At 47.3% G+C, this 26,394-nt stretch overlaps 1 protein-coding gene across 1 annotated transcript in view; it reads right to left on the reverse strand.

Moving 5' to 3' along the window:
* The window catches only part of phlpp2 (PH domain and leucine rich repeat protein phosphatase 2), a 136,391-nt gene that overhangs the window by 22,525 nt on the left and 87,472 nt on the right, over positions 1-26,394 (reverse strand). The window contains exons 7-13 of the mRNA XM_033035629.1: positions 19,688-19,834; positions 16,963-17,193; positions 15,813-16,015; positions 15,110-15,170; positions 14,798-14,893; positions 13,447-13,602; positions 2,944-3,144 (exon numbers count right to left, since the gene is read on the reverse strand). Of these exons, the coding sequence (XP_032891520.1) occupies positions 2,944-3,144; positions 13,447-13,602; positions 14,798-14,893; positions 15,110-15,170; positions 15,813-16,015; positions 16,963-17,193; positions 19,688-19,834 (1,095 nt within the window). The remainder of the gene's footprint in view (positions 1-2,943; positions 3,145-13,446; positions 13,603-14,797; positions 14,894-15,109; positions 15,171-15,812; positions 16,016-16,962; positions 17,194-19,687; positions 19,835-26,394) is intronic.

Here is a 26,394-nt window from a genome sequence, read left to right on the forward strand (position 1 = left end):
AGACAAGAACTGATAAGGCATATCATATTTGACCAATTTAATAGAATGTTTTGATTGGACATAGCAGATGAGTGTAATGCAGGTATGCAGAGACTACATAAAGATTTTAGATACCAGGTTTTTCAGCAAAGTTAAAGCACATGGCATAATAGGGGGTTCAAAAGGGAACTGCAGATGCTGGAATATCGAAGGTACACAAAATTGCTGGGGAAACTCAGCGGGTGCAGCAGCATCTATGGAGCGAAGGAAATAGGCGACGTTTCGGGCCGAAACCCTTCTTCAGACTGATGGGGGGTGGGGAAAGAAATAAGGAAAAAGGGAGGAGGAGGAGGAGCCCGAGGGTGGGCGGATGGGAGGGTGGGAGGAGACAGCTAGAGGGTTAAGGAAGGGGTTGTCTCCTCCCCTTCCTTAACCTCTGGCATAATAGGGGCATTGATTTCATGGATAAAAAGTTAGTTCATGGACAAGAGGGGTGTGATGAGTTGCTGTTTTTGGTCTGAAAGAAGGGATGTAATCCCCAGCAATTGGTGTTAAGGCTGTTCTCTTTTTTAAATCTAATTTAATGGACTTGGGATGGAAGCCACAATTTCTGTGTACATTATAAAGTATGAGAAGTGCTGATGCAATGAATTTAAAGTGGATTTAGTTTGTAAACCATCAAATGAACAATGCAAAAAGTACTTATGATTTGCCAAAGGAAAAGCTCCTATCGACAGAATACAGCAAATTATGGTGTAGATACTAACTGATTCATAATATGAATCATGTAATATTATTATTTTAGCATATATTTAATTTACTACAATAACAATTCAAAATTTGATAACATTTGATAACCATGTACCAGTTATGTATTGCACATGCAGCACATATAGACATTAGTATGGCTGGGGAAGCTGATGAGCCAATTCAATGTTTTCTCGTAAGGCAATGTGAATGGTCGTCAAATCACCAAACATGGATCTCTCCAGGAAAGAGGATTGACTTTTTATGTGAGCCATGGTCTGGCTTAATTTGTGTTTTCCCCCCATGGTATAGCTGTGGAAGGGGTGGTCACAAATGCTCCGCTCTATGATCTTTGGTCACAACTTCCCATCTCCCTTATCATGCAAGATTAAACTTTTCCAGATTTTCTGTCGAAGTTTAAAGCCAGAACCTCATTTTCAGGTCAATTAACAGATATACGTGGTTAGTCAAGAAGTGTGCCACAGAGAGGTCTGGAGGTAGAGTAACTTTTCCTTGGGCAAAGAATACCTACCTTTGACATTGTTCATTTGATAAAGTTTACAAACTATATCCATTTAAAATTCTTTGAATCAGCATTTTTTATACTAGTAAACTCAATAATGTCAGGTTATATGTGTGCTTCTACAGGACACATTCACACTGTATTATTAACTCTGAGAAGTGTGAGGTCTTACACTGGTATGTGTGAGATATTACACTCTAGGGCTTAGAGAGTAAATAGTAGAGCCCTGAAGGGTGTTGCAGAACAGAGAGATCTAGGAGTACAGGCACATTGTTCACTGACCACTTGCGCTTGGCCCGGCAAGGCCTATTGGATCTCCCAGTTACCAACCATTTTAACTCCCCTTCCCATTCCCACACTGACCTTTCTGTCTTGGACCACCTCCACTGCCAGCGTGAGATCACACGCAAACTGGAGGAACAGCACCTCATATGCCACTTGGTATCTTGCAAACGAATGGTATGACCATTGAATTCTTCAATTCGAGATAACCCCTCACTAACCATCCCCCTTCTCCCCCACAACCCCCCCCCCCCCCCCCCCTCGACCTTGCTATTTCTTCCCTCTACACCCCTGCCCCCACCACCTTCCTCCCTGCATCCCTCCCTCTGGCATTACTATCTGCAACTGTTCAAATCTGGCTCACACCCTCCTTCCTTTATTATCTCTGGCCTATGTTCCAAACATCTGACTGTTAAAAAATAACCTCTCCTATGCCGACCTATTACCTGCCATGCTTTGTCCTACCTCTCCCCATTTCCAACTTTTCTTCTCCCAACTACAATCAGTCTGAAGAAGGGTTGCATCCTGAAACGTCACCTATCCATGTTCTCCAGGGATGTTGCACAAATTGCTGAGTTACTCTAGCACTTTGTCCTTTTGTGCATTAGCCAGCATTTGCAGTTCTTTGTTTCTATATTAATAAACACGCATTTGTCTTCAGACGATGCTGAAATCCAGGCCATGCATGCAAAAACCTCCCTGTCATTACTTCTAGGGAAGGGCTGAATTTATTTGGCAAGATGGATTCCAGGGCCTTGTACTTTAATGCGTGCAGTATGATGGGAATTCAGCTGCATAGATCATCAAATACTTTTGTCTGAAGAAGGGCCTCGACCAGAAACGTCGCCCATTCCTTCTCTCCAGAGCTGCTGCCTATCCCGCTGTTACTGTAGCTTTTTGTGTCTATCTTCAGTTTAAACCAGCATCTGCAATTCTTTCTTACACATATACTTTACCTGGCTTGATATTAGCAATTAACAGGGACTGATGTCAGACATCAATTCAGCTTCCCTCTCATCATCCTGACATGCAAGGTCCTGAATGCTTGCTGATAAATGGACTGAATTGTGCCTGAGAAATAAATAATTTGTTCCACTTCTGTTGTTTTTACTCATGTGCTTACCACCATATTATCCAGGTGCACACACACACACATTCACTTTTGGAGTTACTGGAAAGCTATCTACATTCAATAATTTATTTATTTCAATTAGCTATTGCAGCCCGATAGGTAACACCTAGGTCTGAACAAAAAGGTTGTTCACCCATGACATTTTTATTTGGGTAAAAACCAATCCATTCCTTCAAGTTGATCAATGTTATTTATATGGTTGCATAAGTTTCAAAATGTACAAATTGAGGATTATGTGAACATTAAACAGTTGGGTGCACAAAGAGAAAGAATGCGTTACCTGGCTGGGAATGACTGAAGTTGGTTGTATGCCAAATGGAGAACTCGAAGGCGTGGGTGTCCAGTTAGCATTGATACACACTTATCAGTCAACTTGTTTCCTGTTAAATAAAGCTCTTGCAGAATACTGAGACTCTCTTCAGTATCACTGCCAATAGGCAGTGATTCCAGATTGTTTGCTGACACATTGAGACATCGCAAGCTAAAAGAAATAAAAATACTGTTCTCAATGGAGTTATGATGCATTAAGGTTTTATTTTTAATTATTGTAGATGTGGAAGAAGTGATGGTGTGTTGCCTTCCTGACCTGCTGCATTCCATGTGCAAAAGTATTCTATGTCATTCTGTTTTTTTTAGTTTAGAGATACAGCACTGAAACAGGCCCTTCGCCCCACCGAGTCAGCGCCGGTCGTACACTAGCGCTATCCTACACACTAGGGACAAGTTACCATTTTTACCAAAGCCAATTAACCTACAACTGTGATTGCTCTTCACAGTTTCACTCACAGACTAAAAAACATTTACAGGAAGATATGGTCCTCCCAGAATGTGGCGTGAAACAGAGGTATTGGTTTGGAGATCGAGGCATTGGGTTAATACATAAGGGTCTGGGTGAGATTGTGACTTGGGGACTGGTGGGAGATCAGGACAGTGGTGGAGGGAAACTGATAGAACATTGAACAGTACTGCACTGGAAAAGGCCATTCGACCCACAACGTCCATGTGCCTATCCAAAAGTCTCTTAAATACCACTCGAGTACCAGTTCCACCATCACCCTCGGCAGTGCATTCTAGGTACCCACCACCTTTTGAATAGAAAACGGCCACACATCTCATTTAAACTTTGCCCCCTCACCATAAAAGCTATGCCCTTTATTATTTGATATTTCCATCCTGGGAAAAAGGTTCTCACTGTCTACCCCTTCTACGTCTCTCAGAACCTTTAACCAGTCTCCCCTTAACTTCAGCTTTCCAAGAATAGCCAATTCACGTCTGTCCAACCTCTCTCCCTGTAGCTGATGTGCCCTGATCCAGTTATGATTTTGGTAAAGGTCCTCGCCACTGTTTTCCAAGCTCATGCATCCTTCCTGTATTGGGGCAAGCAGAACCACATGCAATACTCCAAGTTTGGCCTAACCAATGTCCTATAAGTATGCATCATGACTTCCTGACCCTTATACTCAATACCCCGACCAATGAATGCAAGCATACCATATCCATCTTTATCACTCTTATATACTTGTGTTGCCACTTTCAGAGAGTAATGAACTTGCACCCCAGGATACCATTGTTGTTAAAAGTTTTGCCATTAATTGTATATTTCCCCCTTATATTCAACCTCAGAGTGAATGTAGGGAGTTAGGCAATAAGGTTAAAATGCAGGCTCTCGAGGGTAGTACTGTCTGGATTACCTGCAGTGCCACATACTAGGGGAGTAGAAATTGGTATACATGATAGATGAAGGAGTGGCTGATAAATGAGTGGCTGATGACTTTGTGTAGGGGAAAGGGAGTCAGATTTTTGGACCATTGAGATCTCTGAAGCAGAGGTGACCTGTATATGAGAAACACCCAAACAGGAGGTAGAGCATTATTCTTGTAGAGACAAAAAGACTGGAATAATTCAGCAGATCAAGTAGCTGATCTGGAGGAGAACTTGGATAGGTGATGTTTCAGGTCTACAGACCTTACAGGGAGGTTTGCTGGAGCTACTTGGGAAGGTTTAAATATGGGCGGCATATAGGAACCAAAGCAGAAGGTCAGCAAATCGGACATGGCATGGTCGAGGCTATTTCCAGTAAGTCTCAAGGAAAGAAGGCAGGGAGCGGTTATGGAATATTTTGAAACTGACTGGCTGAAATGTGTTTATTTCAACTCAAACAGTATCCTGGGTAAAACAGATGAACTTAAGTGTCTGGATCAGTGCTTGGAACTATGGTGGCATTACAAGGACTTGATTGCAAAGGGGAAGCAAAGAATTGCTTCACATTCTAGGATTTTGATATTTCAGATGTGATAGGGAAGGAGGTTAAAGAAGTGGAGGAGTTGGTAACTAACCAGGGAGAATGTCACGGCGGCATTCAAAGAGGACTGGAGAGTTTGCTCACTGTGGCAATATGGGGAGAGTTCAAAAATAAAGGCGTGATCACTTGAATGGAATTATACTACAGGCCACCCAATAGCCAGCAGGTGATGGAGGAATCGACATGTAGACAGATAATGGAAAGATGCAAAAGCAACAGCATAGTGGACAACTTTATCTTCCTCCACATTGACTCAGTGCAAATGACTTAGATAGGGCCAAATTTGATCGGCACATCCAAGAGGGTTTCCTGAAATGCCTGTGGATAGTCTCGATGGAAAAGCATACTGGACCATGTATTGTGAAACGAGCCTGGCCAGGTGACTCGTGATTCATAACTCCATACGTATCAAAATAGTTGTAAATAAAAATGTCTGAAACTTGGGAGGAAGGTACTAAACCGGGGTAAGGCAGATTACAGCATTATTAGGGGTAATGTTACTGGGGTACGCAGATTACAGCATTATTAGGGGTAATGTTACTGGGGTAAGGCAGATTACAGCATTATTAGGCAGGAGCTAGGGAAAGTAAATCGGTAGCAGTTGATATTGGATAAGTCCACATTTGACATTTGGGAGTAGATGAAAAGCCAGCTGGTGGATGAGAAGGTTTGAAGCAGCCTTCCAAGGATTTTGTCGATGGAAGAGGAACAGAGGCAGAGAGGTTTCATAGTTTGACTTATCGTTGGACTGGTGAAACTTTCCTTTGCTTAAGGATTCCTCCATTAGTGTGAAATTCCTGAGTATTCACTGCAATGCCGCGGGAGTGGTAGTGGCTGGCGGGTTGCCAAGAGTGCCTGGAGATCGAGGGTAGGAAAGATTTCGGTGTCTTTGACGTTTCTAGCACCGATTCTCTGCCCTAAAATCATTTTGCACAGTGCTGCTGCCTGGCTTAATGTGAAGAAGGTATTTTTGCTTCCGGCAAGGCTGTAAAAGAGCTTCCCAAAAGCTGCTCTCAGCTGTGGATGAACTTGGGGACTTTCCCTGCTTCAGCTGGAGGAATCTGCTTCTGCTGCTTATCTTAAGACTGTGGCTGTCTCTGAGAGACTCGCTTTGAGCTGAGCTGCTGGGGTGCCTGGAGCTGTCCCACGTGTATTCGGGATGCAAAACTTCTTCCAGACCTGTCTAAGATTGGGGATGTGCGGTCTAAGCTCTTTAGGCTTATGCACCCCAGGAATGACCCGTATGAAAAAGGGGTCTTGAGCTTCAAAAGGAGGGTTTTTATGAAGGTGGGAGATGAGGAAGGCGCTGAGAGGAGCTTCGATGTGGAGTATAAGGGTCTCCTCAGAACCGCGTTTTGGAGTTGAGGAAAGGCACGGTGTCATGAGTGCAGTGAGTTTGGACATCTCCGTAGGGAGTGTCATAACCGCCGGGCTGCTGCTAGAAGTTCTAGCGCAGCGGCCCAGGAATGCACTGCTGGCCCATCCGGGGTGGCCCGTCATGGCTCGGTGGCGCAGGGTGGTACTACTGACTCGGCTGGGGCTGCTAGCACTGCCTCGGTGATCCGGGGTGGCAGTGATAGCCCATCTGGGGCGGCAAGTTCTGCCTTGGCGACCCGGGGCTGTGGTAGCCCCGGCCCCCACGGCCTGAACCTGTGATGGTGGTTGATGGCGAGGCGCAGGGGGAAGGTGAAGGGGGGGAGAAAGTTTGGGAGAAGCAGAAGAAGGGGAGGAAGAATAAGCCCACCCAAGCGAGTCAAACGCAAGCGGATGGGTCCTTGCCTAGATCTGAGACCACCCAAGGGGCGCCTGTCAGCTCCATTGAGGTCCAGGATGATCCTGATGTGGCCCAGCAAGGAGCTGAGGTGGTTCAGACGGGGGCAGGGAAGGTAAAACGTGCGGCTGGTAAAGTGGCAGCGGGTAGTGTGGAGGCCGAAGACCCTTCCTTTATGGAGGTCACCGTACCGCCGCATGTCAGCGGGATAAAAAGAAGGCATGCGCCTGGCGAGGAAGAGCAAAGTCGTGGGTCCAAAGCTAGGTGGATGCCTATTTCGAGACCTTCCACCCCTGATGTTGTTGGAGGTCACGAACTAGTGTTTTCTGGGCTGGAGGTTGGGCCTCTGTTTCAGGGATCTTCTGCGGGTATTACAAGACCAGGTGCTGGGGCTGACTCCTCTGAAGTTGTGTCCTCTGGACCGGTGGACATCCCTTCGTCTCAGGGGCCCTTCGAGGGAGCTATATCATCGGTGTTGAGGTTAGCTCTCCTAGGTGTGTGTCCTCTGAGTCGGAGGAGGTCCCCTCATTTCAGAGGCCTTCTGAGGGTGCTGGCACACCAGATGATGAGGTTAGCACCCGTGGTAGTGTGCCCTCTGAGATGGGGGATGAGCACAGTCAACCCGAAGGGGGAGGTTTGGGGGCATCATTGTTCCAGTATGTGCTCCCTATTAGAGCCAGTGGAGGTGCTGGGAGGTGTGCTGCCTCACAGGCTGAGTTAGCAGGGGAGAGTCCAAAAACAAGTGGAGATCCTCTGGGTGTTGCAAGTGGAGTGGGTGCTGTAGAGGTCGGGCTGTTTCGGATTCCGGGGGTGCCAGTGCACCACGGGCACTGGGGGTGTCTCGTGTTTTTTCTTCCCCAGGCCCAGATGTGGAGGGTGTTGGGAGAGTGCAGGAGCCCGGCCTTTCACTGGGCAGCTTGTTGCTGTCAGGGGTATCAGGACCCTCCCTCGGCATTGATCCTGGGGGTGGTGTCATGCCGGAGGAGGGGGAGAGTGATGAAGCCAGCTTGTGCAGTGGGGTGAGTGAATTTTCAGAGATGTGGTCCTTTGAACTCTGACAACGACCTTGAGCGCTGTGCAGAAGAGTTTGTTGTTTTAGGTGTGAGTGGGTTGGCTGAGTGCTCAGGCTCCAAGGCCGTGTCTCAAACAGTCGTCATCCATGAGGTTCGGGAGTTTATAAAAACAAGCCGAACTGTCAGGACTATAACGGAGGCTGCAAAAAGACGGTGGGCAGATTGGCCAGGTTTGATTAAGACTCTCGAGACTATCCTTGGCAACAAGGATAGTGATCTTCCTGTGTCTGAGAAGTGTCAGTTTGGGGACTTTTTGTAGTTCCTCAGAGAGAGTTTTCGAGTCTACGGGGAGTGTGAGTTCTCAATCTAGTGTGTTTGCACATTCACACTAAATTTAAATGGAAGCAGAGCGAGTTTTTGTAGATTTCAGCATCTATCAGTCCTCAGAGAGGGGAAATATGCAGTGTGTTTTCTGCAGGAGACGCATACTGTTGTCAGTGATGGCTTTTCTGTTGGCCCCGAATTTTCAGCCAGAGGTGCTGAAAATGCAGGAAGTTGTGCCAGGACGTTTGCTCCATCTGGCCGTGAGCCTGGATGGCATGCCATTGCATTTCATTAACGTGTATGCCTCCAGCACCAGCATGATGTAGGCCTGCCTACTTCAGGAGGTGACTGCTCTGTTGAGCACTATTGATAGTGGAGAGTGTGTCTTCTTTGGGGGGGATTTAAATTGCACACTTGAGGTGCGAGACCGTTCTGGTACTCAGTGTGCCCCTGCTGTAGCAAAGAAGCGGAGAGGCTTGATTGATTCCTTTGAGTTGGTTGATGCATGGCGTAACCTCCACCCTGATTCCAATGCTTTTTCGCGGAGGTCTGAGGGGGTGGTTCCCACATTGATCGCATGTAAATTTCCGGTGCGTATGTTTCCCGCGTCTCAGTGGCCTCAATGCAGCTGGTGCCATGCTCGGACCACTGTCTGGTGCGTGTGGACTTTAATCCAGCGCGCGCTCAGGCTGGGTCAACGTACTGGCACTTTAACAACCGGCTGCTGGAGGATCGGTGTTTCCGGGAGTCACTCAGCCGGTTTGGGGTGAAGTGGAGAGAGAGGCAGAGGTGCTTCTCTTCCCTTAGGCAGTGGTGGGATGTGGGGAAAGCTCACATCCATCTCTTTTGTAAGGAATACACGTGGGGGTCGACCGGACGGCGGGACTCAGCGGTCGAGAGGCTTGAGAGGGAGCTACTGGACGCAGAGTCTCGCCTGGGTCAGATTGGTGAAGACTCCTGCGAATGGGGAGAGTTTCAGGAGAAGAAGGAAGCCTTGAGGAACCTGCTGCTTGAGCGGTCTCGAGGCGCTTACGTGAGGTTGCGGGTGTAGATGCTGCATGATCTGGACCGAGCTTCGCCTTTCTTTTTCTCTCTGGAGAAAAGGCGGGGAGCCCGCAAGCTCACGGATGATGGCTCCTCTGTAACTGATCCGGAGAGGATCAGTGCTTTGGTCCGGTCCTTTTATGGGTCCCTGTTCTCCGCAGATGGATTCAGCGGGGAGGCTCAGCGGGCCCTGTGGGAGGGTCTACCGACTGTAGATAGGGAGGTGTCCGATCTTCGTGATGGCCCCTTATCACTGGAGGAGTTAACTCGTGCCCTGCACCAGCTCAGGAGGGGTAAGTCCCCTGGGCTGGATGGGTTGACGGTAGAATTTGTTAGAGCTTTCTGGGATATCCTGGGGGGTGATTACATGATGGTACTCGGGGAGAGCCTGGCGACTGAGGAGATGCCTCTCTCGTGGCGTAGGTCAGTTGTCGTCTTGCTGCCCAAGAAGGGCGAATTCCACATGTTGAAGAACTGGCGCCCGGTCTCTCTCCTATGTACAGAGTATAACGTTTTTGCACGGGCGATGGCAAATCGCCAAGGGCTCTGTGATGTCTCAACTGATTCATCCTGACCAGTCCTATACAGTCCCTGGCCGGTCCATTCAGGATAATATCCACCTGGCTAGGGAACTGATTCATCTAGCCCAGGGTTCTGGTCAGTCGGCTGCTTATCTGTCTCTTGATCAGGAGAAGGCCTTTGATAGGGTAGAGCATGAATACCTCTTTGGAACGTTGCAAGCGTTCGGATTTGGACCGCATTTTGTGGCCCGGGTCCAGCTTTTGTACGCTGCAGTGGAGTGTCTTGTGAAGGTTAATGGTGTGTTGTTGATTCCCATTCATATTGGGAGGGGGGTCCATCAGGGGTGCCCCATGTCAGGTTAGTTGTACTCGGTCTGTGTGGAGCCGTTCCTGTGTCTTCTTCGGAGGAGGTTGACAGTCCTGGCCCTAGGGTGGAGGTGGTTCTTTCGGCGTATGCCGATGATGTACTCCTTATGCTCACTGGCCCTGATGACCTGCAGAGGATGCGTTACTGCCAGAAGATTTTCTCGGCTGCATCTTCTGCCAGGGTTAACTGGAGTAAGTGTTCTGGACTTTTAGTGGGTCAGTGGCAGGTAAATTCCCTGACGGAGGAGATGACATTGTATGCGTGGAGCACCACGCACCTCCTCTATCTAGGGATGTGCCTGAGTCCCACTGAAGATGCTTGGCTGGCGAACTGGCAGGAGTTGGAGACGAAAGTGGTTGCCCGGCTGGGGCGCTGGTCCGGCTTGCTTGGAGTTCTTTCCTTTCAGGGGAGGGTGCTGGTCATAAACCAGCTGGTGACCTCCGATGTTATGGTACCGGCTGGCTACTCTTGTCCTGCCCTCTATATTTGTAACTGCTTTACAGAAGAAGCTGGTGGATTTATTTTAGGAAAATAGGAAGCACTGGGTCTCCGCAGCGGTCCTGAGTCTCCCGTTAGAGGAGGGCGGCCAGTCCTTGGTATGCGTGCGTACCCAGGTGGCGGCTCTCCGTCTCAGGACTCTGCGGAGGTATATGTATGCAGAGACCCCCCCCAGATGGCACGCTCTGGCCACATATTTTTTCCGTTAGGGTCGTTGCCTAAGTGGGGTTTCGCAGCTCCCGGTGGTGGGCATCAGTCGACCCGCCCTACGGGGTTTGCCTGTTTTCTATCGTGATGTGCTAAGAGTGAGGAATTTGGTTGTTTTCAGCCAGCGTGTTGTTCCACAGGGGGATGGGGATGTTGTGGCTGCGGGAGTGACCGGTCCTCACTCTGTCATGGCGGGTGTCGAGGAGAGGCGTGCGCCTAGAGTGGTTCTGACTGAGCTTACCCCAGCTCCGTCGGATTTGCTCATCGGGCCTAGGCTCCGGGATATTTCTCGGGCGTTTCTCTGAGCCTTTCCGAGATGGCCATCATTCCGTTTCGTGATGCGGAGAGACGCATACTGTACAGATGCTCCTGCACATTCTGCACCTCCTTGCCTTCGTCTCCCGTCCTGACACGTCATGGCGGTCGGTGTTACCACCCGAAGGCGGGGGAGGTCCCCAGTGGGGGTCCCTCTACAAGGGAGTTTCCCCCCTTTACATTGGGGACCTGGATTGGAGAATGTTGCACAGAGCGGTGGCATGTAATAAACTTTTGAGTCGGTTCACGGGCTCGTCCGCCGCCTGTATTTTCTGCGGTGAGGAAGAGACTGTGTTCCACGCGTATATGGAGTGTGAGAGGTTACTGCCCCTGTACCAACATCTGAAGGGGTTGTTCCTCAAGTTCTGGTTGCATTTTAGTCCCACAATTCTAGTGTTTGGACATGGCAGGGAGTGGGAAGAGCCGATCGGGGGGGTGGGACATCCCTGTCGGTTTGCTCCTGGGCTGATGAGGGGCGATCTAGTAGATGTGTACAATATCATGAGAGGAATAGAATAGGCACAGAGTCTTTTGCTCAGTGTAGGGGAATGGAGAACCATAGATTTAAGGTGAGAGGACTTGGGAAGAGCGTGGGGGTAGGGGCAAGATTTAACAGCAACTGGAGGTGTAACTGTTTTTTTAAGCAGAGGGTGATGGGTGTATGGAACAAGCTGCTCGAAGATGTGGTTGAGGCAGGCACTATTGCAACATTTAAGAAATATTTAGACAGGTGCATGGATAGGATAGATGTAGAGGGATACATGCCAAACGCAGGCAGGTGGGACTAGTGTAGATGGGGCATGTTGGTCGGCGTGGGCAAGTTTGGCCAAAGAGCCTGTTTCCATGCTGAATGACACTATGACTGTTACTCTATGACTATTTGATGAAGTCCCACATGGTAGGCTGATGCATAAAATGCTCTCCTTGTAACCACGGGGGTTTCCAGTTTCTGCCCACATCCCAAAGACGTGCGGTGTTGCTGGTTAGTTTGCCTTTAACATGCAGGGAGTGGTTGTGAAAGTGGGATAACATAGAACTAATGTGAACAAGGGCCTGTATCCATGCTGTGTCACAAAATTGTACTAAGATGCCTTTGATTCGTAGTGACTGTTGTTTTGAATCAGAACTGGCTTCCTTGTAGAAAGAGGGTTGTAGTGGAAGGGTGTTATTCTAGCTATAGGTATGTGACTAGTGAAGTAATGCAGGGACCTATGCTGGGACGTCTGTTGTTTGTGATCAATCTAAACATCTTGGATGTAAATGTATACGGGTTTGTAAGTAAGACTGCACACATCAAAATTTTGTGGAGCTGCGAACAGCGTGACATAGAGTTACAAAAATGGGCGGAGAAATTGTGGCGTTTAAACTAAGCAAGAGTGAGATGTTGCATTTTGGCAGATAGATGTATACAGTTAACAGCAAGATCATTAACAGCATTGATGTACAGAGGGATTTATGGGTCCAAGTCCATAGCTTTGAGAAAGTGGCAATACAAGTTGATAGGCTGTTAAAGAAGATGCATGGTATGATCACCTTCATGTTTCGGGGCTTTCAGTATAAGAATCAGCAAGTCATGTGGCTGTCTCATAACCCTTGGTTGGGTCGCTTTTGGACTAATGTGTTTAGGTAAATGTAAATATTGTCCCTAGTGCGTATAGGATAGTGCGGGAATCGCTGGTCAGTGTGGACCCAGTGGGCCGAAGGGCCTGTTTCCACGCTGTATCTGTAAAACTGAAAAAAACTATTGCAGAAAGGATGAGAGGATGCAATTGAGGTTTACTGCAATGCTGGCTGGATTACAGGGTATCAGTTGTAACAAGAAGCTGGACAAACTTGGATTGTTTTCTCTGGAGTGTGGAGGTTGAGGGTAGACCTGATAGAAGTATATAAAATTATGAGACGCATAGATACTGTTGATAATCAGAACTTTTTGGAAGGGTGGGTGTCAAAAACTAGAGGGCATAGGTTTAAGTCAGAGGGGGAAATTTTATAAGAGATGTGCAAGACAATTTTTTTGTTGAACACATTTGTGTGTGCCAAGAATGGTGGTGGAAGCAGATACAATAGCAGCACTGAAGAGGCTTTTAAACAGGCACATAGATATGCAGGGAATGAAGGCATATGGATCCGTTTTGGGCAGAGTAGACAAAGTTGGTGGAGTAGCAGACAGGCTGTCAAAGTATACAGGGGGATGTTGATCAAGCTACTGAAATGGTGGAGAAATGGCAGAGTTGAAGTGTTGCACTTGGCATCATGTTTAGCACAGACATCATGGCCGATCGGCACTCTGCTGTACTATTCTTTATTCACAAATCCCCCTTACAGCATCTCCCCTGTTGGCAGACCAATTTCCCTCCGGGTTGGAATAAAGTTGATCATATTGTATCATATGATAACCTTCAATTTTTTAAATGTACTTACTTTAAAGCCTTAAGGAAAAGGCAGTCTGGAAGCTCGTGTAGCTGATTGTGTTGTACATCGAACACCTCTAGAGCTATGTGTTCCAACTGATTTGGCAGACTGTGAAGATAGTTATGTCCAACCAACAGTTTCTGCAGGCTCAAGCTGCACAATAACCTGTGGCACACAATGGAGAGAAAAAAATATATATTTGAAGATACTGCACGCTAGATGCAAACAGCTACATTATTCCTCAACTAGTCACATCACATCCAATTTTCCACCGTTTCTGCTTTAAGATATTGCATTCATGTGTCAACATATCTACACAGCTGCACCCTACCTAATGTGTCTTGCTGGAGATGCTCACAGCTGATATGCTAGTGTGAGCACAGCAATAATGCTCACCAATCACAACTTCTATCTTGCCTTCAATTCATTCAACTGGCTGGCAAACAGAAGTAGGAACTTTGCCTAACGTTTATTTCTACATTGTTCCCAGCTATGATTGTTGTGATCTACTTCCTTCCCGTTAACACCGGGTGTCTGTCTGCCCTTTCTTCTTTTTGTTACTTTTAGAATGAGTTAAAAAGTATGTTTTAGTGTTACTTGGTTTGTTTTATGTGGAGGGTGGGACTTGGGGAAACTATTTTTCAGTCTCTTGCCTCGACGGAGATGCGATTTTTTTCCGTATCGTATCTCTGTCCCCACTGCAACCAACACCGTGGAGTTGGCATGTGGTCTGAAGAAGGGTTTCGGCCCGAAACGTTGTCTATTTCCTTCGCTCCATAGATGCTGCTGCACCCGCTGAGTTTCTCCAGCATTTATGTGTACCGTGGAGTTGGCAGCCTTGCCTGCAGATCGACAGGTGCTCCAAACGCGGGGCCTGTGGACTTTAACATCGTGAAGCCTGCGGTCTCTGGTAAGAAGAGGCCGACTCGGGAGCTCCATGCCGTGGGAGCTTCGATCACCCTGATGGGGGCTTCGATCACCCTGATGGGGGCTTCGATCGTCGGCTGCGGGGGCTTTGATCACCCTGACTGCGGATGGTTTGACTGCCCCGACCGCGGGAGAACAAGAGGAAGAAGGTTGAACTTTATTGCCTTCCATCACGATGAGGAATGTGGAAACCACTGTGATGGATGTTTATGTTAACTTTGATGTGGTTGTGTGTCTTGTTGCTTTTCACTTAGTATGGCTGTGTGGTAACTCAAATTTTACTGTATCTTAATTCCACCGGGTGGCGCTGTCAGCAATGTTAGATATAAGATGTTAATAATGAAAAACCATCAGTGACATCACCTCAGAACAGATCTCTATCCCTCAAACTATTCATAAGCAGTAAGATGTGAAATCTACTAGCATTTCCCACCTCATAGGTAATTCCGTAATCAGGTTATGGCTAACATCCAGCAGTTCAAGTTTCTTGGCATCACAGACCCAGTCTGGTACAGCTTCCAATTTGTTCCTATATAGGTAAAAACAATTGATTATAATATAATAGAAAAGTTACTTTGAAAAATATGTGTTGAATAATTGAAAACAACTAATCACAGGCTTGTGTGGTATTTTACTTTTACGGGTAGAGTATATGAACTGTGACTGTTTTTAATTTTACTGGCACAGTAAAAGGAGATTCTATAATTGTTTCTGGTTATGTACATACCATTTGATACCTGCCTACCTTGAGAGATCAATGTGAACCAGCTGACCAGGAAGTGGATATACACTCAATGTTGTCAACTCTAAATGGACACCCAAAATAAATTATTAGAACAGGATATCTTTAAGAAATTCTGATCAATCTCAAGGAATAATATGAATTTAAATATATCCCTATGTTTTTCTTCATTTATATCAATGTATTAGATTCACAAAAATTATATAGTTGCCAGTTTTCTCTGTAGTCTGAAGTTGTTCTTTTATTATTATTTCTTTATTACTAGATTATGACTTCATATTCTACATCCACCTAAAATTGCAGCAGGTACGATGTGCAAAATTAATGCAAAATGCTCTGAGGGGGTATCCAGAGCTTAACTTTCAAGATCAAAGAGGTTTCCACCAAATTAACTTAGCTACAAAATAATAATTAAATGCTTCTTTGTTCTTCAGACATGTCCCCTTTTACCATCCCCTTCAAAGATATCATGCCTGATTTCATCCTTATTGTCACATGGTAATTTTCCTTAAAGTCAAACATCATTCCATCGTACCCTTTCAATCCAAGAACCACATGTTTTTAAACAATCTTGTTCTTAAGCTTTCTCAGTTTGGTAAGAACAAAGTTGTAACAAATTTGAATATCATTCAAGTCATAATCATTTGATCAGACTTCAGAAGAAAATGACAATTTAGAGGAAGTAACTAAAAATCTGTTCACTTACGGTTAGAGCCAACATACAATGTCCTCAGAGAAAACCCACTTATTGTAAGGGTGAACAGGTTGTTACGTCCACAATGTAGATGTTCAATACTTGCAAAAGAACTTAAGTCAAGTTCAGTCAAGAGATTGTCACGTAGATCCAGGAAAGTGACATGGTTTATAGCTTCTAGACTGTCGATCACCAGAGACTCAATTAAATTCAACCTAAAAAACAAAGAGACAAATGTCAAATTCAGCCCAAAATGACAAATATCATATTTTAACTGACAGGTAAAACTATAGACGTTGAAAGGAAAATTTACTGTTTGTTGCATAAGTAACAAAGATGATTATGACCATTAAATATAAATAAGTACTACTAAACTACAAGCAATGAACTGCACCAATTTACAAGAATTTCTTAAGGACATGACAAGACTATTAAGGACTATTCGCATCAATAGCTAAGATTGTGCCCTTACATGTTCCTACATTTATAAAAAATATCATAAGACTTTCCCTAAGCAAGAAAGCAAACCCTTGGGGTACAAGTCATCAAATCCCAAAAAATATTATGAGTCCAGAGTTTTTAAAAGCAAACAACACAAGTCAGCTCATCTTATTGCAGGCCTGTCTCCAAGATGCAAAGTATTAAAGATGGAACACTGAGTGAACACTCTCTTATGGCATCTTGTATAATTATTCCACCTGATTATTAACATAATTTCTTCCCCACTTCCCTTTGCAAGAATGGATAATAACAGAGTATTTTAAGAATAACTTAAAACATAAGATTATACGGGTAGCTAGTAAATCTGAAATTAATTAAGTATGCAATAAAGTTTCCAACCCTGTGACATTAACATCACAATCTGCACAAATATTTTATTACGACAAAGATTCAGAAAAGACTTGGAGGTCCCGACTTCAGAAAATTGAGAAATCTGTTCTTTAATTACAAAAATTATGAACAGCAATTAATTATTAGTAAACAGCACGTTCAATAAGTGAATATACGCAAAGCCTTTTTAATTTGATTGTATTTTGCTATGGTAAATCTCAAAAACCTTAAGAGATTGAATTTATGATATTGTGGCTGTCTGAATTGCAGAGGTTGTGTGCCTGGCAAGGGAATTCATACAGTCCCAGGTGTAGCATTTAACATATCTTACCTCAGATCTAGGTGTTTAATGTGAGTCATCTGCCCCAGTGTTTCCAATGTCAATGTCTCCAGAAGGTTTCCAGCCATGCTAAGTTTTTCCATGGCTGTCAAAATCGTACACACTTCTGGGATCACTTTGAAGTCATTGAAGGACAAGCCAAGATGCATCAGCTCTTGTACATTTCCCAACTCCGCAGGCAATGTTTGAAGACAATTTCCATCCAGAATAAAAGTCTGAAGACTGGGAATAGAAATAAATCATATATTTTCGCTACAAGTTTTATACATAAAATGCCTTAGTTTGTTTACACGTGCAAAAGTCCAAACTGTTGAAAAACTAGGGGAACCATGCTAATCTAAAGGTTTGACAATTGACTGAAAGAAATATACAGATGTATTAGTATATTACAAAGTAAAACAAACTAAAGTAAAGAAGCTCTTTAAGAAAGGACAGTGGTAAGCCTATTTCCACTTCTGAAGGTGTGTAAAACTAGCTTCTATGCTGGATTATGCTTGTTATGCGAGGCATGCATGTTGCTGTTAGAGTGAAGGGCAAGGTTGGTGGCTGGAAGGAAGCTTGGATGGTGAGAGAAATTCAGAGTCTGAAGAAGGGTCTTGACCTGAAACGTCACCCATCCCATCTCTCCAGAGATGCTGCCTGACCCGTTGAGTTACTCCAGCATTTTGTGTCTACCTTCGAGAGAAATTGGGGCTCTGTTCAAGAATAAGGAGGCGGCTGGGATCACGTTTATCCCTGGAGGAGTTTTGGGAACTGAGGAGCACGCTAAAGAATGAAATTAAGAGGAGAAAAAAGGGGGCAGGAGATAGCTCTGGCAGATAATATTACGGGAAATCTGAAATGATTTTTTGAGGCTGCAGACCCATGTTCGATCTTGACAGGTGCTGTCAGTAGGAAGTTTGTGCATTCTCCATGTGACTGAGTGGGCTTTCTCCGGGTGTTCTGGTTTCTTCCCACATCCCAAAGATGTGCAGGTTTGCAGGTTAATTGGCTTCTATAAAAATGGTCTCTAACTATGGCCTCACTAATGTCTTGTACAACTGTAACATGACCTCCCAACTTCTACGCTTAATATTCTGACTGATGAAGGCCAATGTGGCGAAAGCCTTCTTGACCACCACATCTACCTGTGACATATCTTTCATGGAGCTATTTACCTGCACGTCTTGATCCTGCTCAACAATGCTCCCCGGAGCCCTGCCCTTCATTGCCCTGATTAGACTTCCCAAAATATAACATCTTGCACTTCACCAATCTACTCCTAAAACCCACATGCCCAACCAATAAAGATCCTGCTGACATTTTGGACAACCATCTTCACTAACTACAATACCACCCATTTTGTGAAGGGGACTTTTGATAAGGAAATGGCTGGACAAAAGCCAGAGATGAAAATACAGGTGTTAGTCAAACGGATTGAATTGCGAATTGTGAAGCTAGAAGGAGGAATGTTAGTGGAAAAGGAGGGGTAGGCGGAAGGGAGAAATAGGTGCGAGACTAGGCAATGGGTGGGGGGGGGGGGGGGGAACGAGACAGGATAAGAACGTCCCTCGTGGTAGGCTGATCCAGAAGATTATGATTTGGATTCAGAACTGGCATGCTCACACAGTATAAGGTTGTGGTGAAAGAGTATTATACTGACAAGAGGTTTGTGACCAGTGAATCACTACAGGAATCTACAGAGATCTCTGACATTTGTGATACATATGAATGTAAACTTTGGATAGACGTATGGATGGACTTTGTAAACATAGATGGTTGGTTACTAAGTTTGCAGATGGCTCCAAAATTGGTGGAGTTGCAGTCAGTAAGGAAGGCTCTCAAAGTATCCAGCAGGATAGATCAGCTGCAGAAATGGGCAGATGGACTATAGACCGAGCAAGTGTGAGGTGGTTCATTTTGGTAGGTCGAATATAGGGGGAAGTATACAATTAATGGCAAGACGCTTAGCCACATTGATGTACAGGGGGATCTTGGGGTCAAAGTCCATAGCTCCACGAAAGTGACAACACTATTTGGCAATGGTAAAGGAGAAGTGAGGTGTGCTTGACTTCATCTGTGGGGGCATTGAATATAAGAGTCAGCAAGTCATGTGGTTGCCCTATAGAACTTTGGTTATGCCACATTTGGAGTACTGTGTTCAGTTCATTACAGAAAGGATGTTGAGGCTTTGGAGAAGGTGCTGAAGGTGTTTACCAGAATGCAGCCTGTGTTATAAGGACAAACCTGAATTGTTTGCACGGGAACATCGGTGGTTGAGGGGCGATCAGATAGATATAAAAGGGATAGACAGTCACAACCATTTTCCCAGTATGAAAATATCAAAGATACAGCTTTAAGGTGAAAGGGGCATGCAGATGTCCGGCAAGTCTTTTTACACAGAGTGGTGAGGGAACATGCTGCCTGGCATGGTGGTGGTAGCATTTAACAGTTTTAGTGTGGCAGGTAGACACAAAATGCTGGAGTATGTTAAGATAGGCACGTGGGTATGCAGGGAATGGAGAGAGTACATGGAAACTAGATTAGTAGAACTTTGCGTCCAGTTCGACAGACATTGTGTGCTAAAGGGCCTTATCATGTGCTGTTCGTGTTCTATGTTCTACAGCCATAAACAGCGGAATAAAAAATAACTGTTTTCACCAGATGTTAAACCGAGATATGAATTACCGTATCAGATTGTTTTACTTTCATTTGTAAACTGTATTAAAACACTTACTTCTGCAGGTTTCCAATCTCTTTGGGAATGTTGTGTATCTTGTTACAGGAGAGATTGACTTCAGTAAGAGTCCCAATTTCGCACAAGGATGTTGGAAATGTTGTCAGTTTATTATTGGACAGATTCAGGCTTTTCAGCTGGGTAAATCTAAGTTTAAAAAAAAGTTTAGAGCTTAGTCCTGAAAATTTCTCCTTGGTTCACACATTTCTTGCCACTGTTTATCACAACCTTTATCATATACATATTCATATATTCATACACTTTTGATTGCTCCATGAAATGAATCCAAAACTTCGAAATCAAAATAGTTGGTGGATACAACTGCCGTACTTTAAGGAAGGGTAGTGACAGTTACAGTCTCCTAAAGCTTGTTTAACTGCGCAGGGAATCAAAATGAAATTTCCCAAACATTTTAATTAGGTATGTTACAATACTTACCTTCAGCGGCGCTGCAATTCTGCCACTGCCCGTGTGCGCGATTTTGGCGCGTTTGAGGGGGGGGGGGGCGGGGTTAAAACGCGGTTTTCTCCGACCTGGTCCTAGATTATATTTTGTTGGAGTGCAAGCTTTTGCTAAAGAATCGTTCCGACGGCCGTTCTGTGTGTTTTTAATAAAAATTCGCCCGACAAAATTGCTGGAGTGATTTTAAAATCAGCTTCTGAAGCCGTCAACGGGGACGGATTTTACGTAGAGGACAGGCAAAAGAAAGTAGTTTATTTATATGTATAAAAGTGTTTAAGATGCATTTAATTCACATTTTAAGTTGCGAAACGGTGATTTTTTTCCCCGTACGAACCGGCAGTGTTTTTGCTGCCGATATGGGGTACTAAATCACCGCAACCTCAACGTTCCAAATGGTCGCGTTCCAGAAAAACCCACTCGCAAGCTGATTTAAATGGCCATTAATTTACAGGTATTAAACATTAAATTCCTTCCATTTGGCCTGTAAACCCATGACTGAAATGTAAAAATTATGCTATATTGTGAATTCTTGTGTGAATGTTATTTGGACACTTAGGCTATTTAAAAATGTTAATCTATTCTTAAGAAATGGATAGATGTTTAGATCTAGTAATTGAATTTTGTAATTAGCTACAATTAGCAGGGCTCGAAATTAACGGTTGCCCGGGTGCCACTGACCACTCAAAGTGCCGCCGGGCAACCTAAACGGCGAGTCATTTTGCCCGGCTTAGCAACTTGGTTTATACCGTAGACTGAAGTGTAGCGTGACGGTGGGTCGGAGCGAATGACGGGCCCCGCGCAGCAGCAGCGGCCGCGGCTCATCTCCTCCCCCTCCTCCTGCACCCCGCCCGGCCTGATAACGGCCGCAGGTACACAAAAAAGCTGGAGAAACTCAGCGGGTGCTTACTGCTTTCAAAGCAAACCCTTGGAGGAGGGAGATGTCGGTCAGAGGCGGAAGGGGGGGGGGGCTGAGGATAGAGCGCGGTGATTGGAGGAGGGAGACGTGCCAAAACACTCTCAGCAAACCTGCACCGCAGCCAGGATCGATCCGGCGCTGCAATCGCTGCCGAACCGCCGCTGGACCATCCCCGTCCCCACCCGAGGGTGGCCAGAGGCGTCGGGAGTCAGACGGGAGCGGTGCCCCTAGGCCCACAGCCAGCGCAGAGAAGCAGTGCTAAACCCAGCTCAGCTCTGCGTGTCCCTGTCTGGATTGAGACAGGGCTGTAGGCGAGATAGGCAGAGTTCGCGGGGCCTCCGAATCCTCACGCGCGTGTGTGAGTGTGCGCATGCGCGCGGCCGCCAAAATATTCTGTCCGCGGTCCCCTCTATATTTTGATTGCGATTTCCGTGCCTGACAGGGACGCCCAAGGCAGTGATGATGCCGGTGCTGTCCGAGGAGCGCTGGCCTTCCTTCCCACCTCTGCCCCTTCCTCTCTCTCTCTCTTGTACGCCCCCCTCCACTCCCCTTATCCTGAGACACCTCCTCTCCATCCCGCACTGATCCCCATTCCTGCCTCTATTCAGTCCTCACTGACATCCCCTGTGCTCCCCTCCTCATCTACTCCCACCCCCCCCCCCCCCCCATCTATTCATCCTGCACTGATCTCCCTATCCACCTCGCATTGATTCTCCTGCCACTCCACATCAATCTTACACTGGTCCCCCAATTGATCCTGTACTGACCCCCCTTCCCATCCATCCTGCACTGCTCCTCCCCTTCATCCAGCACTGCTCCCTCCATCCATCCTGCACAGACCCCCCCCCCCCATTCAACCCACTGTCATCTCAGCTTACCATGCAGAACCTAAAATCCCATAGATAATGTCTGTGGTCTTGCCCTTGGCAACATTTTTGATGACATCTTCAAAAAAACTTGAGAAGAAATACTCATTGGGGAATTTGCCCATCTCATACGGCTCTCCACATAGGGTCTTAAGTGATAGGAGTAGAATTAACTCATTTGGCCTATCAAGTCTACTCCACCATTCAATCTATCTCTCCCTCCAAACCCCATTCTCCTGCCTTCTCCCCATAACCTGACACCTGTACTAATCAAAAATGTATCTATCTCTGCTTTTAAATATCCATTGACAGCCTCCTCTTCTGTGGCAAAGATTTCCAAAGATTCACCACCCTCTGACTAAAAAAAAAAATTCTCCTCATCTCCTTCCTAAAAGAACGTCCTTAGGTGACCACTTTGGTTTTTGAAGGCCCTATTCTCTCTCCCGTTATCCTCTTTCCCTTAATGTACTTACAAGATTACTTTCCTTAATTTTATCTGCCAGCTCTATCTCCTGCCCCCTTTTGCCCTCCTGATTTCCTTCTTAACTACCCTCCTGAGTCTCTTAAACTCTTCCAGAGGCTTGATCCCTGCTGCCCACATTTAGCCCATCTCTCCTTATTCCTGACCATAAGCTCAATTTCTCTCATCATCTGAGCTCCCCTACTTCCAACTGCCTTGTTCGTCACACCCATTATAACAATTACTTCCAACGTGGTCTGTGGTCAGGAGGAGGGTGTGACTGCAAGTGAGGCAGGCAGGGGAATAGAGGCAAGGACAGTGTTAAAGGAGCCTCAGCCCTTGAGCTTGTCAAGCGGGTCTGAGATTCCTGCTCCCTGTGCGGACGAGTGGGAAGACTGTAGGAAGGATGAGCAACTTAGCCGGGCACCATGATTCATGGGGCCATTCAACAGGGGAAAGAGAAGAAAAGCATAGTTGTTATTGGGGATAGTAAAGTTAGGGTAATAGACACTATTCTTTGTCACGAGGATCGAGAGTTCTGAAGCTGTGTTGCCTGCCTGGTGCCCGGGTCCAGGACATCTCGTCTGACCTGCAGAGGAACTTGGAGTACGAGGAGAAAGATCCATCTGTTGCGGTCCATGTGGGCACCAATGACGTAGGTAGCACGAGCCTAGTGCGTGCGGCCACTCTGCACTGGGATGCGTGGGGCTTCTTCTTCCCAAGGGAAGTGAGACAATCGGCTCACTATGACGAGAGGAGTGTGGTGGGTAAGGACACTGGTTGAGAGCTGCTGATAGCTTGTCTCACTTTCGCTCTCGGAGCCAGTTACCTATCAGGATGGTTAAATCAATCAGTGCGTCCAGATCCGAGGGAAGGTCCTGATAGGCCAACTCATCCTTCAGGTTCTCAGAGGCCATGGATGAAGATACTGAGCAGAGCGGTATCACAACAACCGCTCTCTAAAGCAGTGGTTCAAAAATCAATAGTGTAATCGGCAACTGAGTGTACCCCCTGGCAGAGACTCCCTTCCGACCAAAGGGTGGTCGAAAATCGTTCTCAGCTCTGCCGAAAAACGGGCAAAGTCCTGGCAGAAGTCTACCTGTCTCTCCCAGGCAGCTGTACCCCAGGCTGACAGCAGGGAGATGGCAGAGGCGACGTTGGAGCGTTCTGCGCCGAAGCAGGACAGTTGTAGCTCAAAAACCAAGGAGCATTAAGAAACGAATGACCTACAGGTAGAGGGATCGCCATGGTACCTCTCCGGGGTGGGAAGAACTGGTTCCAGAATGGGCTGGATACGGCTGGAAGTGGATAGAGGCAGAGAGGCATCAGCAGAGACGGGAGGAATTGGCAGCAGTGCGAGGTGTGACAGGACCTGGTTGACAGAGTTTGCCAACTGCTGGATGGTCGCTACGAGTTGGTCTATTTGAGTCTCATGGAGCCTTGAAGTTGAACAGCCCTGCACAACCGAGCCAGTAAATCCTCAGGAACGGAACTGGGAGCACCAAGACTCCGGTCGGGCTGATCAGAATTGCTTGCCGAGTCCATACCGGCCGACTAATCTGTCAGAAGGCCCCAAAACGGAAAGGACTCGAATGCAGGCTCACCGAGAAGTACTGAAGAAAACCCAAAATCCAGATGCGAATAGAACCGAAAGATATCGACCAGGAACTGACAGAACTCAGAACTGCTATCGAACCAACAGAATGCAGAAATAATTAGTCAGCACCCAATTGGTGATGATCTCAGGTATTTATACCAAGTGATAGATTAGGGGAGCAGATTAAAGGTGTTACTCGTAATAGCTCAGGGGAGGAGTGTGGAGTCTCAAGTGTCTGGAGGCGTGGCAAGTGTGACAGCCACTTGGTTTTGCTTTGTAGAATGTGATGGCATGAAAGCTCTGACACAGCTGGCAAACGTCCGTCTCATCTTTTAATTTAGAGTGGAAGTCTCTCTTAACCTTTTTGATAGCCTTGTAGCGGCACCAAACGTGGTGAATAAAGGTGAGACGTCAGGCCAGTTCAAAGAGTCGTTTATTCAGTGGTGACACGTTAGGTTGGTGCGCTAACTATATTACGTTGTTGCTGTAGCTGAGTGAGGTTGTTCACTCGGGCTCAGCTACCGGTTGACTACTCAAGGTCTCGAGGTGAGAGACCTTAAGTACCAGGACACTCCCTCTAGCCCATGACGTCACATGCCCGCCCTCGTATCTCCTGACGAGGGTTCGAGCATGAGTTGCCCGTGTTTAGGCTGCCGCCACAGGACCCCCCCAGAACAGGAGGAAGGAATAGCATGGTCGAGGGTGGCTCCTGCATGTGGGTCTGGGACACCCCGGGCGTGCGTCGGGACGGAGGCTCCATGGGCGCAGTGACGCTCTGCGTGGGCGATCCCGAGGTACCGAGGGGTGCGAGGGGACCGATGCAGAAGCCGCCGGACGGAAGAGACACACTCGCATTTCCTCGACCAGCTAAGGGAGAGTTTCCTGTGAAACACAGCCCCCAGCAACGATGAGGGGAAAAAAACTAAATAAAATAAACAAACCAATTCCTGAACCGGGCGTGGAAAGGCAGAGAACACAAAATGAACATTAACAAGACAAATTACAGTGCAATCAGTGTCCAAAGTTCAAATTGTCCAGTGTTCATAGTGCACGATAGTGTTGCAGTGACAGCCGCCGGCCTGAATGAGGCGCTGCAACCGGTGCTCAGGCTGCAGGGACTGCATCCAGCTGGAAGGTGTCGCTGTGGATGGCGGTGAAGCTGCAGTGACGGCATCGGGCCGGAAGGTGGCGTTGTGGACGGCGGTGAGGCTGCAGTGACGGCATCCGGCTGGAAGGTGGCGCTGTGAACGGCGGTGAGGCTGCAGTGACGGCATCCGGCCGGAAGGTGGCGCGGTGGCGGGTAAGTTCGAGCTTCTCTTCCGGCTGGCCGCGGCGGCCATTTTCGTAGTTGTGCGGCCACTTGCTTTATGCAGCCGTGGCGGCCATTTTGCCGGCCGGCTGAAGCGGACTTCGCCAGCGATTCAATCCCTGGACCGGACAGGCAGCCAGTGCCCAGGGATCTTCAGAGTCCATGCCGGTGAGATGAAGAAGGGCTTCTTCGGCAGGCGCCCCAGGTAAGCCCGCCCTATCGGGTGGCTAGACCCTGAGCAGCGGCCGGCGGGGCCAGGTGAGGAGCAGGGTGTGGAGCCGTGGCCACGGCAAGACCTGTTGCAGTGCCGGGTCTGCAGCCGTGTCCGCGGTGAGGCCCGGTGCGGTGCAGGTGAGGTGAGGCCGTGGCAGGGCCTGGAGCGGTGAGGCCCGGTGCAGTGCTGGGCCTGGAGTCGTGTTCGCGATGCAAGGCCGGGCCCTGGTCCATTGTCGGGAGCAGGAGAGCGGCAGGTACTCTCTCTCTCTGCTCCCGGGGCCGCCGGGCGTGCGTCGGCGTTGCTGTGGGCAGGAGTCTGCTACGCTCGCAGCTCTTGCAGCAGCTGGTGGGGCAACGGCGGCTGGTAAAACCTCACCGCTCCGGTGGTCGGCTCCGGGCAGGTCATGCGGGGGAGCTCGGCGGCCGTCACACAATGCGGCCTGCCCCGTTGCCGGGAGCGGGAGAGCGGCAGCAGCGACGGCTTCTCAGCTCCGGTGAGCAGCAGCTGGTGGGGGCGGCAGCGTCGTTCTGCAGGGCTGGGCAGCCGGCTGCAGACATCAGGTCTCCCGAGGCTGCGTGCTTCAGGAGAGTCCAAATTTCAATTTGGACAGTCGGGGGTCACCAGCGTAGCGGCACCAAACGTGGTGAATAAAGGTGAGACGTCGGGCCGGTTCAAAGAGTCGTTTATTCAGTGGTGACACGTTAGGTTGGTGCGCTAACTATATTACGTTGTTGCTGTAGCTGAACGAGGTTGTTCACTCGGGCTCAGCTACCGGTTGACTACTCAAGGTCTCGAGGTGAGAGAAACTTAAGTACCAGGACACTCCCTCTACCCCATGACGTCACGTGCCCGCCCTCATATCTCCTGACGAGGGTTCGAG

The sequence above is a fragment of the Amblyraja radiata genome, chromosome 17, assembly GCF_010909765.2.
Source record: "Amblyraja radiata isolate CabotCenter1 chromosome 17, sAmbRad1.1.pri, whole genome shotgun sequence".
Classification (NCBI taxonomy): domain Eukaryota; kingdom Metazoa; phylum Chordata; class Chondrichthyes; order Rajiformes; family Rajidae; genus Amblyraja; species Amblyraja radiata.